The sequence below is a fragment of the Topomyia yanbarensis genome, chromosome 3 (assembly GCF_030247195.1).
Source record: "Topomyia yanbarensis strain Yona2022 chromosome 3, ASM3024719v1, whole genome shotgun sequence".
Lineage (NCBI taxonomy): Eukaryota > Metazoa > Arthropoda > Insecta > Diptera > Culicidae > Topomyia > Topomyia yanbarensis.
In genome coordinates, this window is record NC_080672.1 from 425412862 (window position 1) to 425432402 (window position 19541).

The window sequence follows — 19541 nt, forward strand, 5'->3', positions numbered from 1 at the left end:
TGATCAAATTTCTAGAATAAATAGATGCTCCAAAGTTTGAGACAGAGCAGGTTTTTTTGATAAATACAAGTGTAGGTTAGAAAATCATTTTTTGCGCTGTTGTCCCCTAACGCGACATTTTCACCTCTCAGAATGAAAGGACAACCAGAAAAACATCAAACCCATAACATTAACGTTGTGTTAGGACTTTTAAAGTAGTCAATTAAGTTTTTTGAGCGTACATCGTAGGATTTTTCAAACTACGAGCTGTTAACAGTTGCATGATGCGTGCAAACGTTGTCCCCTAACGCTGGAATGTGTCATAAGGAAACATATAAAAGACCAACGACCTCGTTTGTTATTTTTAAATTATAAGTTTTTGAATTGCACGCAATTTTAAATTTCGGTATTAGGTCAGTGCACACTGTGCACTCTGTACTCTGTACCGTGCTACACAAAAAGTATTTCAATTTGTCTGCGAACGATTCAGCCGAGAAGACTAATACACTATTAATCCGTAAATCCGTGACATCTGCAACAAACGTGTAAAAGAATTTTTTTTTAAAGTGGACGGGTCAAAAAGTGGTATAACAATTGGCAATCATGAAGAGCGACTAAAATGTTGGGACTGATTGAATCTATAAGCCAATAAATTGGGATAAGTGTTTCGATTTCATGTCTTCAGTATGTGACAGTCTTTCGTTCTGTTTTTGCTCGTCATGGAATAAAATGAGAGAGATAATACTTAATAAGAGAGAAAAGTAATATAGTATAGTGTAGAATGTATAGAAAAGATCACTCTTCTATCTTTGCTATACACTCAACACGAGTGCTTTCGGAATTGCGCTCTGATCTTCTCGTTTCGTCTTCGTTATCGGTACAACTTTGATGCGTTTCTTCATCACTATGTCCGCCCCATGGAAACAGGTAGCATTGTCCGAAAAAATTTGTTCCGGAGCTCCTCGCTTGCATGCAAATCGTCGGATAGCCATCAAGCAAGATTGCGTAGTCAAACTGTGAACTATCTGCAGGTGTACGGCCCTTATCGCCACGCACGTGAAGGATCCACCTCTTCTCTTTCCTACGCCCCACCGTGACCTCGACAGGACCCAGGTAATCAACACCCACTGCACTAAAGGGACGAGGGGTGATGCGTTGAACCGGCAGTGGTGCCATCATAGGAATGCGAGGTACACAGCGATTCACCTTGCACCATACGCATTCTTTTGTCACTTGCTGTATTGCAGCGCGAGCATTTGGTATCCAAAACTTCTGCCGCAATTCGTTGAAAACGGTTTCTCGATTCGCATGGCCGTACTTCTCATGGAAATGCAGGATCAACTTTTTTGTTATTTCGTGCTTCCTGGACAGAATTATCGGATACCTTTTGTCGAACGGGATTGACTCGTTCTTTTCCAGCCTGCCTCGTACTCTCAACACACCCTCTGCATCAAGCACCGGCGACAACTTATAGAGGCAAATAGATTTTTCAATTTTTGCAAGTGGCAGACCTGGTTTATGCTGCAGGTTTTTCATCAACGCACTCATCTCGTCCGGAAAGCTGTCAAATTGCACCTGCTTCCACAGAATGGTTTCGGCCTCTCTCAGTTCCTCCTGCTGAAGTGGCTTCTGAACAGTCAAGTACTCAGCCTTTATGTGTCTGTGTTGGATCTTCGTGGCCTTGGATGTAACGGTTGGTAACCCGGCTTTCTTACGCTGAATGTTGGCAATAAAGCGCACTGCCGTTGCAGTCACTCTAACCAGCTTTACCCATCGAGAAACAGCTGCAGCGTCGACCACCGCATGACATAGCGCTTCTTCATTCGTCTCATCTATTCGCCCAGTGCATGGCCACTGATCGCGCGATTGATACAGAAAATACGAACCGTTCTTCCATTCCGCATCATTCTGTAATGGTGGATCACGGCCCCATTTGGTGAGAACATCTGCAGCGTTTTGCTTTGATGGAACCCAGTACCAGTCTACCAATCTCGTCAAGTCCAGAATCTCCCCAACTCTGAATGCGACGAACTGTTTGTACCCGTGCGTATCGGAATGCAGCCAGGAAAGAACTGTTCGTGAATCGGTCCAAAGAAAGGTGCGTGCGATCTGTAAATTATGTGACGATAGAATCGTTTGACTCATCCTGGCCCCAAGAACCGCAGCCATCAACTCCAACCGAGGGATCGATTGTCTCTTAAGCGGAGCCACCTTTGCGCGGGACATGACCAGGCTACACTGTACCGATCCGTTCACGACAGCACGCAGATATGCAACACAGTCATAGGCATGCTCGCTCGCATCCGTAGAAATGTGTAATTCAAGCGAGTCGACCGAGGTCGATACAGCATCCCCTAATGGGATTCGCAAGGCTTCTACCTGCGGCAACAAGTCGGTCCACTGTTTCCACTTTAACCAAGCCTTGTCGTCGATTAGTTGGTCCCATTCACAACCGTTTCGCCACAAGTGTTGAAAGAATACTTTACCATGAATTGTAAAGGGAGATAGCAAACCCAGTGGATCGAAAAACCCCATCACACAACTCAATACTATCCGCTTCGTCGGTCGCTCACCGTCGTACAGGTACGCTTTTATATCCTCACGGTATTTTATGGTGAACGCAAATACATTCCGTTCCGGATCCCAGAATACTCCTAGCACACGCTCGCTACATGCCTGTTTATCTTGGTTAAAGAGTACCGGTTCCATTGGTTTCTCCTCTCCCAGAGCTGACAGAAATTCCGGTGAGTTCGACACCCAATTGCGAATCTCAAACCCGGCTTGTTTATGGATGTGACTCACCTGCTTTGCACGTTCTACGGCTTCTTCGACGGTGTCAACACTGTCGAAATAGTCATCGACATAATGCCGATTGATAATTGCCCCCGCAGCTTCCGGATATTGTGCCGCATGCTCTTCTGCATTTCGGTAATTGATGTATTGCGCCGACGCCGGAGAGCACGTCGACCCAAACGTGGCGACGTCCATCACGTACACTTTCGGTGGCTCACTACTGTTATCCCGGAAGAGAAAACGTTGTGCTTGCTTGTCCCCGGGAATAATTTTCAGCTGGTGATACATCTCTCGGATATCCCCGCCAAAGGCAATCCTTCGTTGGCGGAACCCAATGATCACCGACACCAATGGCACGAGTAGATCGGGTCCCTTCAACAACATTGAATTTAGTGAAACTCCTTGCACAGTTGCAGCAGCATCCCATACTATTCGGACCTTGTTGGGTTTTTTTGGGTTCAACACAATATTGAGAGGAAGATACCACACTTTGTCACATTCGGTGCCAACCAGCTCTGATTCTGTGGCTAGATGAGCATATCCAATCTCCAGATACCTTTTAATCTGATCCCGGATGTTTTGGTACAATTCCGGTGATTTCTCCAACTTTCTTTCTAGCTGCTTCGTCCGCTTGAGAGCCATGGGATAGCTATCCGGAAAATGCACGTCGTCCATCTTCCAGAGAAGTCCGGTCTCAAAGCGATTACCCACGCGTTTCGTGGTTCGCTCTAATATCGAACGAGCCCGTTGGTCTTCAACCGATTCCTGCTGTACACTCACCACCGATTCTTCTAACACATAGTGACTCTTTAGAAGGTCATGAATCGCTTCATTGGATACCTCTTGATGATACCCTAGATAGCTTCCTGTCAGCGCTGAATCTGCTTGTCTCGGTCCGTAAATTGTCCAGCCGAGCTTGCAGCGAACTGCGATCGGCTCGTTTGTAGTTCCGGCTTTCGCTTCTATCGGGGCAAACGAATGGATATTGTTAAGCCCTATTAATATTTCCGGACGGCCATCATACGATGAGATTGCCAGGCCTCGTATGTGTTCGTATTTCGCCGACAACTCTTCGGCATTCAACGTTTGATGAGGCAGCAGCATCCTCTCGACCGTACGATCAGAATGAAGCAAGAACTTGTCACGGCTTATCGCACCAACCGCCGAAGTCCATACGCTCATTCGCCTACAGCTTTTCTCCACACGTGTGACGTCTGCCGTCCACTTGATGGTGAGTTTCTCCTGCACGCCTACAAGTCCCAAACGATTTGCCAGTTTGTTCTCGATCAAAGTAACTGATGCTCCCTCATCCAGAAAGGCAAGTACTGTCACTGATCTTCCTCCGCAATGTACCTGCACCGGAACCATCCGAAACAGCACCGTGCTGCTCGAGAGAATGTGTGCGCTCAAGCCGACCACGCTTGTGACTGGATGAACTAGTGGATTGTGCAGCTCCCTACAGTCACCCACATTGCAACGAATCTGAAAAAGCGACACTGTCCACCGTGTTCGTTGAGGAAAACTTTGCACAGCTTCCATCTTGTCACTACTTTCATGCGATCGCCGTACGACAAGTCCTTGAAGTCTTTGCAGAATTGCACACGATGGTCAGTTCGATGGCACACCTTGCAAGGCTTTTGCTGCGCCCGATTGGACCCGTCAGCGCTGGAACACTCTACCTCGGAGTGGCTATAGAGTGCTGCCTTCTCCTTCGGTTTGCTTCTTCCACTCGTACCAGCGGCAAACCTTGCATCCGGTTTGTACTCGAAAGTGACATTCGCCTCACAAGCATCTGCCACGATTCTCGAAATAAAATCCGTAAACGTTCGAAGTGTAACTGGATTCTTCTTTCGCTTATACTGCACTCATTGACGCTTTTCCCCGTCCGGAAGTTTGCTGACCAAGTCTTGGATGAGAATCGGATTCACCAAGTGGAGCGTGAGTTCCGCTGCTTCCAAGTGTTCGCACAGTTGCTCGACCGCATTGCCGAACGGTATGAAACTGGCTAGCTTTTCAGCTTTCGGTGGCTCGAGCCTGCGTACCTTTTCAAGGTGGCTTTGCAGCAACTGTTCTGGGCGTCCATAAAGCTGGCGGAGTTTTGCGATTACTCGTGGGACCGACTTTGGAAGAAGAAGCTGGCCTCTGACGGACTCCAGTGCTGAACCCTTTAGACAGTCTTGAAGTCTCACCAGATTTTCCACATCAGAATATCCACAGGCTTCATTGGATGCTTGATAGGCGCCGAAAAAGAGAGGCCACTCTTCTGGTTTCCCCGAGAATGTTGGAAGCTTCTTTGTAAGCCCGCTTCTCGTAGCCAATTGAGCCCTGCTTGGTCCGGCACGCTGTTGCCCCAGCCCGTATGGAGTTGTATCAACTATTGGCTTCCGGTTTCTTTCGCCGTTTTCGTCGTCACAGCCCTCGTCGCCGTCTGTAGTATCCGACCGATTTTCTTCATCACTGGTGCCCTCGGCGTTCTGTGCAAACATCTTCAGATTAACTTCCGTCAATTTGTCGAACGTCGTAGGACGCAACGGGGTAGATTTTCCGCCGGATGCTCCGGACAATCCTTCTTGGGGATCAGCGACCGATTTTGTTTTCTGTCCGCTGTTCACCATTAGCGCTTCCTTCAACTGTTCCTCTACGAAGGACATCTGATCCTGATGGATCTCTTCCATCTTCCTTATGTGGCAAAGATGTTCCTTCTTCTCCTGCAGTTCCCTTTGATGTTGAAGGCTTTTTTCCTCGATCTCCCGTTCACGAAGCTCTCGGTCTTTCTGCAGCTCCTTTTCGCGCAGCTCACGGTCTAAACGCATCCTTCTTTCCTTCAAAGCGTTCTTCATTCCAATCTCCTTTTCCCGCAACAAACATTCCGCATCCATTTCATCCTTCAAACGCTTCTTTTCCGCTTCCATTGCTCTGATTTTTGCAGCAACGGATGGAGGCAAGGTCGGAGGTTGACGCTCGAGGGATTTCGCGCTCGATCGGTCCGATTCCTCCGTATTCTTCTTCGAACGGTTTGCCTTCTTCTGCTTCTGGTAAGATTGGGAAACTGCTTGGCAACCATCTTCGGGACAGAACCATTTCGTGTCCTTTTTTGTCGCCACAGTAACTTCCACGCAACGGGAGTGATACCAGCGCTCACAGCTGTCACAGGCAATCATCTCCTCGTTCTGCGTTGAAACCTTCCCGCAAGCTTCACACGGAGTCAAAGTCGAATCCATGTTCGATTCGCTCATCGTGATTGAGGTTATCCGAAATCTCGATATATAATTTTTGAGTTTGTTCGGATGAACCAGCAACTATATTTTTGTAGCAGCACTATCAGCAGCAGCTCAAAAACTGCGAATTAAGTTATTTATTATAGTTTTATTTATTTTTATAACAAACTTACTTAAATAGTATCCTCCTTCTTCCAATGTCGAATCTTTCCTGATTTCACCTTCTCCTCTTCTCTCCTGCTACTCCTTCGGTTTGCCTGTCGTCCGACTCAGCGAACGACGATAGATATTCGGGTGGCGAGATAAAATATTCAGCGGATTTAATCTCCTCTAAACCTCTTCTTGCTGCACTATCAATTTGCTAGCCGTCCAAATTCACGTACGGCGACAGTAGTACAGAGAGTAGACTGCTCTACAACTAAATCTTCGAATTTTTACTTTACTTAAACTTAATTTTTCGCAATAAAAAAGATTATTCTCCGACTATTTTCCTCACGCACAATTTCTTAGTTTGTTTTGATTCAACTTTTTTTTTCTTTTTCTTTCCTCACATGACATGGGTTCGGCTGTCTTGCCGACTGCGGTATTACCGACTGCCTACAGTGACTGCCCAGCGGTGTCAACACAAGTGATGCTGAAATTATTAAGCTTACCTTTGTTTATAGTTTCTAGTTATTTTGGTGGTGTCATCAATGTTATATTTACCACATTTTACGTTAATTAGAAGCATTCACTAATCAGTACTAAGTAATTTTCTTTTGATTAATTAACAAGTTCTGAGCAGTTTTGATCAGTAGATTAAATTCTGGGTAGTTTCAATTAGTAGATTAAATCATTGAAATATATTTTACATTATCCAAAAACCCATGAATTCCGAAATAAAACCTTCAAATCTTCAAATATAATATTTACTTAATCTAGGTAATCTGCTCAAATTCCAACGGTTTTGCAAGATTGCTGAAGGTCAATAGAGCTAAGGTTCTTATTCTTTCTTTGTAGTGAAATCAGTAGTTTTTTGCACTCACTTTACATTTTGACTTTTACTATAGTTTCAGGGATCTAGGAAAATCAGCCTACGATACTTTTTAATTCGTATATCCAATAATATACAAAGTATCTAAAAAGAATCTACTAGATGAAGAGATAGCTATTCTCCGTTGCCTGATAATATTGTCGAAGATAGTCTTTAACCCATTCCCCACGAGAGTCAAATGAAAAAACATGTATTTTTTTATCAAGATTGTTATAATTACGACATGATCAGTATCATTTAAATTGAAAATTTCATAAAGTTGAGCTAACGCAAACTTCGGATGAAGTCACAGAACTAGTAATAGTAGCAAGACGCCTGATCATGAAAATAGGAGTTGAACCTATTTTCCGCATCTACAAATCGCCTGTCTTATCAGAAGATCTGAAGCAAATTTCGACATTCACTTTGTTCGGACATTTTTAGCAACGGTAAACTTGGATTTCACACTGATATATTCCTATCCATGGAGAAAATCTTGACGTTGGTTTCGTTCTCCTGACTAGCAAATGCGTGTAAAGTTTCGTGAGACGGGTTTTTGTATATTTTCCTACTCATTCCAATTTAGCGTCTTCTACATCATTATCACAATACTTCAGAAAATCAAAATCTAATTTCGACGTAACAGTAACGGTGTTCTGTTAATTTAAAATTAAGGCACCTCTCATTACCATCTCCGGATTCGCCCGCAAAACTACCGACTCTCTCGCCGACTGACAGCGACAGCGAGAGAAAAATGATGTAGAAATTTTAACAGCCTTTGTCGGTTCACCACCTTCTCTCACTCCGCACGGGTGAACAAGCGCCTACTAAGGTACATATTTTGATTTGATACTCAAGGTATTCCCATAGAATTAACCCAACCGTTGATGGGATGAGTAAAATATAAGGAATGAATATGTATAGCAGTTGCCAGAGGGAGCCGTAATAATTCCGACTAACCCCTAATCTAAGGGGTAGCTTTTGTCTGGAACAGGAGGGATTGGAACGAAAGGGGATAAACAGACAGGTTCGGGTTGAATGATTTAATGGTTTCTGTATTGTGGCAAGAAATCTTCTCGCTGCTTTGACTGGGGGCTGGGGGAGTAGGTTGAGCGAATTGTCGGATTGTTGTTTCGAGTAATTTCGTAAGACGACGGCTCGCCGGAAGAACCGGGAAAATCTGGGTCACGAGCGGAAATTGTGATTTATGGTTGCCATTTCAGCAAGTTTCGGGATGGATGGTTCCTGTTTGAAATATTTCAAATGATGTATTGTGGAGAAATTGCTTTGCAGCATGTTATATTTATAAGAAAAAAGTGTTCCACTGAAAGAATCCGGGAGCGGGCGAGGATATAAGGTGCTACGCACCAGAAAGAGCCCGTAGTGATTTACTAATGACACGCAATTTCGTTTATGTATAGCAGGGTTGTAAAAATCGTGCAAATTGAAATAAATATTCATTCAGTAGTCCGTGTGATTCATTCAATTGAATATCGCACTACGATATTCGTTTCACCAAATGTATATGAAAATGTTTTCAAATGTTGGCAAAACATTGGAAATAATAAATAAAAGTACCTGGGAGGGAGAAACAGACCGGCTCGTTGCGTGCGGTTGCCCGGGTTGGCCACCGCCAACCTTAGGGGTGCTCTACTATGATCTGCTCCATAAAATAAGTGTGTCATGCAATATTTCAGGATAAGTCATTTGCATGTTTACACTAAATTATTCACTATGCTATATTTCTCCTTATGGAGAAAAAGAAGAACCGAGAAGAAAATTGAATAATACCATTGCACTCGAAGGGCTATAACTAAATGGAATTTGTGTTTCGATTTCATCTCATCAGAATCCGACACAAACTTAGAGCCAGGACCAAAATCCTACACTAGTTTTGTCTTGACCCATAGTTGGAGCCGAATTCTGAAATCAAAACTAAAAAATCCACGAATAATGAAATTTTTGTTCGTCAGTCGAACTAAAAAATGGCACCAAATTGAGACTCCACTAAAAGCATCAGAAGACCACGCTACAGTCGTGTCATTACCATTCAGATTTATTTAGAATAATGTGTATTAACAAATTTAAAGTCGACAAAAGATCAGATAATGGCAAAAATTACCCCAAACTTTGTTACTCTTTTTCTCAGTTCACGAAGAAAAGATATGTGCTAATGAAAAGTAAAGCAGGCCACCTCCTTAAAACTGTAGCAATGATGAAGGAGTAGCTAGATTATTTATCATCGAGAAGACAACCCTAAATCGTAACGTGAGAATTGAAGAGTCTTCGGTGCTGAGAGGAGTTCCGAAATATCAAAAAGTTGCCCAATCAGTCCTGTGATAAATTGAATCATTTAGGATTATCCTGAAAACGCTAGAAACTCCTTGTTTGATCTCAAATTTCTTTGTTTGGTTCCGCTTTTTGTCAGCTCTTCGAACTGTTATATTTGGCGGCCTTTAAAGGAAGCTTCAAATTCTTCGTGCGATGTTTGTTTGTGGACTCTCCCCACAGTAGGAACACTTTTCAGCAGTCTCCATTCAACAGTTTTCTTTATGAATCTCAGCGCACTTGCCACGCCGGCTTTTATTGCTACAATAGTCCATTTGCTTGTATTTATATGTGCAAAGCATGGTGGAACAAAAAGTCTAACAGGCAGACGAACCTTGTCGAAGAAGACGTACTCAGGCAAAGCAGTCTCGTTAAAAGTCTCCCAATACTAGTCTGAAGGGACACATAATTTAGTCCTGTCCAACCCTATCGCCATTCAAAATCTTCACTTACTAGAGCAAAAAGCTTTTTTAAACAGCCAACCCCGTAAATTCACCCATGATAAGCACGAACTGATGACCACACCATCGATCTCAACTTTGTGAGCGGGCGTGTAGACGTGGTAACTTTTTACAAATGACTTGTAGCCAGTAGCGTCATTTGCTTCCTTTAGACAGGATGCCAGAATTAAGATTTATCTGTCTAAACTTTCGAGATATCGGCTACAGTTGAAACTATTGAGTCACTTCATTCTGAAATCTTTAGAGTATTAGCGAATCTTCTTTAAGCCGAAAGACGATTAGATGCGATTCGACCGAGCTGAATATACATGATTTTAAATGGGAAATCGGAGTCATTGATGACGAAACTTGTTCGGCATTAATTTTACCATCAGTTGGGTCCTTTCAGGAAAATTCATTCATGTACTGGCCTGGAACTCGGGGCAAAACTTAAAGAATACGAGTGAAAGTGAAATACGAACGAGCTTCGATTGAATCTTTTAGAAATCGGTTTTTTCAGTGTTTTTATAAGTTTGCAGCCATCAAAAAGAAATATATAGTGCAGTGAAGGAACAAATATACAAATAAATTCTTCGGATAGTTGACAAAGGCAGATTGAATAACCTAATACAGCGGTTCTCAATCTTTTTCGTGCAACGGACCCCTAAGATCTTACTCTGGCTTGCTACGGACGTCCACTTATGAACATAGATTTTGAATGCTATCAATATGTTATTTTCAGTTTGTTAGGAAACAAGACTTGAAATTTCAATATGCACTCGGAAAATATATTTTTCTTCGCAGACCCCCTGCAATGACTTCACAGCCCCCTAGAGGTCCGAGGACCCCAGGTTGAGAATCACTACCCTAATAGATGGTCTGCCTAGAAAATCGATCTGCACGTACAGTCTCCCGAGAAATTGCTCCGTCCATTGCCTATAAACATCTGACTTCGATTGACATTACAGAGACAAATCTACAGTTAAATTAATATAACATTACGCAAAACTGCTATTTTGTTGATAGCTTTCCCTGAAATATTCTGGGAAAGTTCGATTTTCCGCGTTGCATCGTTAATGTCCGGCTCATTCAGTTTGTGTTGGTGGAATGGTATTCAACTTTTGTTGTATTCGCATGCATTTGTAGAATTATTCATTCTTTAAATCAGTTTTTTTCAAGGGATATTCTAATTTACATTACTAACTGGTTCGTATTAGACAATTAACTTCACACTCCTTCGCATGTGTCACATTAATTTTTTAAGCTTTTGGGATCATATTTTACTCCCGGGTGGATTCATAATATTATAATGCTTTTATTCTCGAATCAAATGTGTATTGTTTTATCCAGCAATTGCAGCTTGATCAACGGTCTCATTGCCTTTGACTCTTTACTTGAGACTCATTGAATTTGAATTTGGTTTCTCTCATTATCCTGAATTTTGTTAAATATTTACCCGACAATGAAGTTTTATTATATTTCGGTATCCTCCCGAATTCCAAGTCATATCCCTAACGAAAATGTTTATTGTCTTGCCACACGAACAGATCCCTTGCTAAATTATTTTTTTCGAGAATCTATCCACGTAAAACATAATTTTGATCTCCTCTATCACTCGAAATAAAGCCAAGAATTTCGCATCATAAATTGAACAAAAATGTTGATTTCATCAGCCATAAGTGCTCAGTCTGTGACGTCGAGGGCGGCAAAGGCTATTCCGCTGGGAGAGTTTTGCACATCTGTGTAGATTCTGTTGTAGTTTTACAATCTACACAGATGCGCAAAAAACTCCCAGCAGAACAGCCTTCACCGCCTCGACGTCACAGACTGAGCACTTATGTATTAGTTTTCCATTTATATCAGGTCGTTAATTTCTCCTTTTTCATTTTCGCTTTACCCAGGCTTGTTTTTCTTTGTAACCCGTCGGGATAACAATTTAGCACTGAATGGCAATACACCTTATTTATGATATACGCTCTTTAGAGTGTATTTGTTAGTGCAAAATATCTCACTGCTCTTCATTATGCTCGATTATGTTTTCAATATAAATTTCGTTTAAATATTACTCAATGAACGTTGTCGTTAATGTAGGGAACATTTACTTCATTCACAAGATCAACCTTCCTCGAAGTACAAGCTCTTGGCAGTCCCCGAGAATTCACCCGGATATATACCGAATCATCCAACTGTTGCGCGACGAGATCGCCCAGCTGAAAGGCCAAGTCCAGAAAAAGCCGGTTCAAAGAGACGATAGAGCAACTTCTGGAAGTAAAATCCAAAACAAGGACCTTCGTAATGAAAAGACACTACTTCAAGAGGCCTTCCTTGATTTCGAAAGCCAAATACTACAAGAAAACCACTCCGTCAGACTCGCTACAAGTATACCACCGAAAACCACACAGCAGCATGCAAAACCAGCCACCCCACAAACGACCACCGGAAATTGGAACGCCTCAACAAAAACGGCTAACCTCTAAAACATTCGAAGCCTGCCAAATTACGACAAGTGCAGAATGAACTGGGAACAGTAGCAAATAGACAAACTTCACCAGATTGTCTCTTGCCGTCAAATCAGCGCGGAATCAGCCACCGATATTTCCGAATGAGCCACTGAACAACTACATCAAAAGGGAACATGACGAATTAGCCCTACACAAAGATCAATCAGACCGACCCCGACCGGGGAAGTTTTGGCCCCTATCGACGAGGGTCCGGCGGCGGTCGGTGTGGGGCCATTCAAAACCCCATAGATAAGCAGACCACATCTTTCAAACAATTAAACAGCCTAGCACACTCTCAAACCCACCCATATAAACTTACGGCCCGACAGACTAGATCGAAGCCGAAGAAGTCTCGCACAACGATCGTCCAGCCTGGGTGCCGGCTGCTTCTGGCACCCGGTAAACCATCAATGGAGACAAGCGACTAACACAACCACAGCCAACGACCTACACACCGGGAGCAAAGACAACAGGCAAAGGAATGTTAGGACAAAGACCCCCTCCCCATGCATCGACCCCATCCGCGAATGTCCCAGAGCCCACCGACGAGCCTTCGGCGGCTGCGTGTAATACCCCAATTCATCTCCATACAACAAGAATTGTTTAGTCCCCTAATTTCCCTCCAGGGTAAGAGACACGGTCATCCACCCGCTCTAGGAGACGATCAAATATAGTCCCCTCCCCACAATATCCAGTACCGAAAAGAACCCTTGCCATACCCCCCGTGGCCAGTGGAAGGGCGCCAGTCCGCTTAAAGGGCTAACACGAAATTATTGCGACACCGAAAATGTCATGCCAATTTTCTTATAATGCTTAAAATCAAACCAAAATTTGCAGCTCCGGACAGTTTGGCGGATTCATGTCCTTTGGAACAAAATGGACAGAATTGGTCTCATACCACTCCAGGACACTTTTAGAATAGTGGCATGATGCCAAATCTGGCCAAAATAGCGGAGCTTCGTCGTGCTGCTGCAAGAACGGCAAAAGGCGCTTCTCGAGGCACTTAGATTTGTAGATCTCGCCATTTACTGTGCCCTTTGTTACGAAAGGCTCACTCCTCAGTCCGCAAGAGCAGATGGCCTGCCAAATGAGATATTTGGAGGCGAACTTCGACATTTTCTTCTTCTTAAATTTGTCGTCCACATAGAACTTGCTCTTGCCGGTGAAAAACTCCAATCCCGGAATTTGCTTAAAATCGGCTTTTATATACGTTTCATCGTCCATCACACAGCAGCCATATTTTGTCAGCATCTTCTCGTAGAGCTTCCGTGCCCGAGTTTTAGCCGTCGATTGTTGCCGCTCATCGCGGTTTGGGAAGCTCTCTTCTTTGCATTCTGGACGTAGCTCTGCGACATGCCGATCTTTTTAGCCAAATCACGGCTTGAGACGTTGGGATTTGCTTTAATCATCCGCTTCACCTTTCCCTCCGTCTTTTTGTTCTCCGGTCTCGGTTTTCTTCCAGCTCCTTTGCCGTCAACCGCTCCTGGAACCGCTTCAACACTCTGGAGACGGTTGAATGGTGAATGTTCAACATTTTTCCCAACTGCCGGTGCGACAGGTCAGGAAATTCCAGGTGTTTGGAAAGAATTTGTTCTCTCGACTCGCGTTGGTTCACCTCCATTTTCGTTGAATCGAAAAACACGACTTCGAGTTTGACAGCATGTAAACAATACACATCAATGAGAAAGTGTGCAAAATTTGGTTGATTTTTACCCAATGGTAAAAAAGTTATGCTCTGTTGAATGTGTCGCAATAATTTCATGTTCGCCCTTTATCAACGACGCACAGTGGCCGGAAACGCCAAAAACGTGAATTTAATTCACTAGAGGCCAAACCATCGAAAATATTCACAGGCTGTCTTTGGAGGAAGTGTTTGTATGAATGTTCCCCCCAATTTGATAATAATTCAAATTAGGCATGGCTTACTATGATCGAACTAAAAAAATAACTTTTTATACTGACGAGGTAGAAAGTTGGTGTCTTCGACAAAGTTTTAGAAATGCTCTCAGTGAAGAATTTTTTTTGAAGAACTTGAGCTTGTAGGACTAAAGATTATCGATTTATAAGGTGTTTTCTTTGGCAACCCCCTTACTTTTTTCATTGTGACTTTTCGTGCAAAATATGTTCAAGACATAACTACATAATATTGTCGAAGACTATGTAAAAATAGTCATTCGTTTCAAAGTTATTGAAAATTTTTACATTTTGTTTGCACCAACTTCAACTACGTATAAGAAAGAAAGGTGCAAACCAAAGTGCACGAACAGGCACTTTTTTAACTGTCTAAACTATGTACAATAAAGCTAAGAAGGTTTGGTGCGTGGCACTTTAGAACCCTATGAATAGGGTAAGCTTACTTTATCATGTTTTGACTTTTTCCATACAAAAACCAGCAAAAAAATTCTTTTTTTATTTTTTCCGTAAAATTTAGTAATTAATGGCATGACATCCTTTTGTAAGCATTAAATTCATTATGATACGTCTATTTGAGTATATATTAGTTTGGGATCTCCTATCATATTAAAAACTTCACATTTTTGCACCCACGTTTATAAAATCTGCAATATTCAGGTATAAGTGAAAATAATACTTGTAATTGAATATCAAACCAAGAATTTCGAAAATTAGGGCAAAAAAACTTAAAAAAAGTTTTTAGCTGATTTTTGCATGGAAAAGGCGTGATAAATAAAGACATGATAAAGTAAGTTTACATGAATAGGGTTCTAGAGTGCCACGCACCAAACCTTATTAGCTTTATTGTGCATAATTTAATCAGTTAAAAAGTGCCTGTTCATGCATTTTAGTTTGCACCTTTCTTTCTTATACGTAGTTGAAGTTGGTGCAAAAAAAAATGTAAAAATCTTCAATAACTTTGAAACGAATGAGTATTTTTACTTACACTCTTCGACAATATTATGTAGTTCTGATACCTACCCATTTGTCTTGAACGCAATTTGCACGAAAAGTCACAATGAAAAAAAGTTATGTTAAAAAAACTAGATTGTTATGTTAAAAAAAACTAGATAGGGGGTTGCCATAGAAAACGCCTTATAAATAGATAACCTTTAGTCCTACAAGCTCAAGCTCTACAACAAAATTCTTCACTGTGAGCATTTCTAAAACTTTATGGAAGACACCAACTTTCTACCTCGTCAGTAAAAAAAGTTTTTTTTTTAGTTCGATCAAAGTAAGCCATGCCTAATTTGAATTGTTACGTTACAATTCCTCTAAAGACACCCTGTGAATATATTCGCCTCTAGGCCTCTAGTGTCACCCAGTGACTGCGGCTGCTGGTGAAGGGGTCTCCCTCGGTCAGTCGTACGGCTCCCAGCCCATTCTATTTACACCGTAAATTTAGCATCAAATTCACGATCCGTGCGGGATCATCCAAGAACACGCGAATATGCGAATGACTCGCGGTTATAAAATCAAATTTATACACGCGAAGTTGCATACACGCTAGCAGACTCAACATACAAACGCCCACGTGATCGAACACGTCAGCGTACAAACGCTCAAGCCATTCGCGATGATACATATGATCGTGAAGTCCCGACGCCCGCAGATATCTAAACCGTACATATTATTCCTAACCTTATAGCAAGGTGGCATTAGAAGAATGCCGAATATAGCTGCCGTTGGATGCAACTGGATAATTATCCAATTAGTGTACTTAGAACTATCATGGTTAAATTGATTTCGCGTTGGTTACCATTGATGTATGCCGACATAGTAATTTTGTGGCATGCTTGTACACACTTTGCTGTTAAATATTAATCTATAAAAGAATATTAATGCATAACGCCAAATAAATAACTAATTTCGAGCCGAATAGGGGGATCTGATTTGAGTTTGTGATCCGCGATGTTTAATTATAGTTATTTGCATCCAAAGTTAGGCAAGAAGGAATATCCCAGGTAGCATTTAAAGTTTTATAGCGCGCTACAAGCGCGATCTAAATTTCAATATGCTCTTCAAGAGTGCCTTAAAACCTCAATTGTTGCTTGATTCTCACAATAAGATTTGTCGGAAAAACATTAAGAAAAATTTCCTTCAAATAGTGGATCCTACTTTATCTTATTTCGACATGATTCTTTTAAGCAACTCCAGACTGCAAATCGATGAACCTCGGCCTCATCATCATCCATATAAAAGGGAATCATCTTCACAATGATGCTTCCAGCCTCGGCTAAACTTCTGACGGCTTTATGGTGGGCGGGACAGTTCCAAAGGGTAACTGTTTCGCCCACCGCACATTTGGTCTAATTCGAGTTTGTTCAAAATCAGTCGCAATGGTAATGTCGCAGTAGAGGAACCTTTCACTACTGTACTATTTGTGGAATGGATAAGCAACAAATCGGTAGAAATTGATTTTTTTTCGGCACGTTTCCGTCGCTAGAAAAAGACTACAGTGTAGATAGACTCAAATTCACTTTCTCAGCTTAGGTTGGTAGCAAAATTCAATTTTCTTTTCTTGGAAAATCAAGTCATTAACGCATCAGAATCATTAGCAGCAAAAATTGCAGCAACTATGGATTGTAATAATAATTATCATCAAATGCCATAAATTAAAAAATAAAAGCAATTTTTAACAGATGTTTTTGCCCTCAAAATAACGGTTTTTATACACAATTTTACGAACCGAATATAAATGTGGATGAAAGCTGTACTCAACCAATTTCTAAGAAATGTATTTAATCATACAAAACATTTTTTGGAAGGGGGGGACGGTGGCTAAAAGATACGTTGTCTCCAAGGAGGAAATAAAATTTTTATCAAACTTTTACGAGGGGGAAGAGAGTGCGGTTTTCGTATATCACCGATGAAAGCTACTTCATTTGTGTACAATCCCTTACCAATCAAAGTATATTTTTAACACTTTATTTCGCTCTGGTGTTTTTAGTTTTTTTTTTTGACAAAAAATGTTCCAGTACCGGTGTTTTATCGGTACTACCGGCACTAAGAGCTTCAGTACCGCAGAACTCGCCAAAAAGGGGTCGGTAATAATAACTTCTCTCAAGGAAGTTGGATTAATTTGCAATCTTCGACAAAGTTGTAGGCAATAACATTATTTTTCATTTTATTATTTCTTTTATTATTATTTTTCATTTTATTATTATTTTTCATTCATATTTTCGGTGATACATTGATGCATATAGTGGCACCAGCGGTGAGATAATGTACGTTTGTTGGCTGTCTCTATTTAAATTGTTGAACAATTCCATATAAACTTCGTTCACGTTGGTCCGGCAGATAGACTTATCCGAATTGGCTCAAATTCGGAGCAGAGACTCCTGATGGGACTAGAAATCGACTCAAGAACTTTTTCTGGACCGGCCAATGTAGCGCTAAGCAAAACTAAGGGGGTAGGGAGTGTGGGTTTCGAATATCCCCGAAAAAAACTACTTCGTTTGTGTATGGCCCCTAATCAATAAAAGTATTTTTTAACCTTTTATTTCGTTCCGGCGTTATTTAATTTTTTGGACAAAAATGTTCCAGTACCGGTATAATAGCTTCAGTCCCGAAGTACCAGCACTCGCCAAAAAGAGTCGGGACTAGGAACCCTAGCCGTTAGGCCCCATCCAAAGCTGATTCAGACATCACTGCATTAAAAGTTTAAAAACTTCTCCCGAAGAGGTTGGTTTAATTTGCAGTCTTCGACAAAGTTGTAGGAAATAAATTTATGTTTCATATTTTCACCTGCAGTAATAAACTGATGCATACAGTGTCACCTAGCGGCGAGATAATGCAAGTTTGTTGACTGCCTCCATGCATATTGTCGAAAAATTTCATATAAACTACGAACAGCAACAACAACAGAAACAGCAACTGCAATAGAAACCACAATGGTCTTAATAACAATCACCATAACAATCAACATCATTGTTCATCTTGCTTCTGTGAACGTTCGTGTTTTCGCCAATTTTAACGCACTTCTCAGAGGCAGACCAGGACAAAAATGACGCAGCTGGTAACAGTACAATAATTTTAAACAATATTTTTACGAATAACGAATCACAACCAACTTCTTCGAAAGCCACTGAAATTTTGGTTTACTGTCAAAATTTTTATAGAATGAGGAGCGCCGTAAAGATGAACGAATTCCATAGGAATATATTAGGCTCCTCATTTTCGATAATTCTAGGTACCGAAACAAGTTGGAATGAGGATGTAAAAAGTGAAGATGTTTTTGACTATAATGTTTTTAGAGATGATTGTGATTTACGACTAACCCAAAGAATGTCAGGCGGAGGAGTTTTTATAGCAGTTCCATCTATATTTTATTCCGATCTTATTGTTTCACCAAAATTCAAAGAATTTAAACATGTATGGATTAAAGCACATATCGCTGATGAAATCCACATTTTTGTCTCAGTGTACTTTCCACCGGAGATAAGAGATTTTCTTTCAAGCAGCTGAAGAAAAAATCTCTAATTTTCCTTCAGAATTTTGAGTTCATATTTATGGTGATTTTAATCAGCGCAACTTAGATTTTATTCCTGACTCTGAAAATGAGAGCATTCTACTTCCTGTCGTTGGTGAAAATGAAACATTACAATATATGTTTGAGAAAATTGCATTGCTAGGAGTCAATCAAATGAACCATATAAAAATCAACACAATCGTTATTTAGATCTGCTATTAACAAACATTAATGAAAATTTCTGTGTTGATGAATCTCATTCTCCATTATGGAAAAATGAAATGTTTCACACAGCAATAGAATTCTCTATTTTTGTGCACAAGTATCGTAATTCCATCGATTGTGACTTCGAGGACGTCTTCGATTATAGAAAAGCAAATTATGAAAATATTAAATATAAATTAAGCAGTGCTAATTGGCAGTCCCTCTTAAAGAATCAAGAGAACATTGAATGTGCAGTGGGGATCTTTTATAATATTTTATGGCAAATACAGGAGGAAGTTCCACTAGCGAAAAAAACGACGAAATCATGCATCCAAAAATCCAGTTTGGTTCAACAAGGAAGTTATTAATTTGAAAATCGGAAGCAAAAAGCTCATAAAATTTTCAGCAAACACAATAATCAGGATAATTTGGAAAAATACCTCAACATTCGTGACCGACTAACTTTGGCAATTACTTCGGCACTAACTGTATATAATACAAAAACTGAAAATGAGATCAAGTCAAAAAAAACTTTTTTAATTACATCAAAACAAAGTTGGATTAATGCAACTTTCCATCAAAAATGTCTTTGGATGGGAAAGAGGGTGAAACTTCAAAAGATATTTGTAATCTCTTTGAAAC

General features: G+C 41.1%; 2 protein-coding genes across 3 annotated transcripts in view; both read right to left on the reverse strand.

The window, feature by feature from the left end:
• LOC131688409 (uncharacterized) overlaps positions 1-6008 on the reverse strand; it is a 29789-nt gene extending 23781 nt beyond the window's left edge. Inside the window, exons 1-3 of the mRNA XM_058972614.1 lie at positions 4646-6008; positions 4323-4564; positions 1108-4254 (exon numbers count right to left, since the gene is read on the reverse strand). Of these exons, the coding sequence (XP_058828597.1) occupies positions 1108-4254; positions 4323-4564; positions 4646-6008 (4752 nt within the window). The remainder of the gene's footprint in view (positions 1-1107; positions 4255-4322; positions 4565-4645) is intronic.
• The window catches only part of LOC131691160 (acid sphingomyelinase-like phosphodiesterase 3b), a 331188-nt gene that overhangs the window by 272339 nt on the left and 39308 nt on the right, over positions 1-19541 (reverse strand). The gene's annotated exons all lie outside the window — the stretch shown is intronic.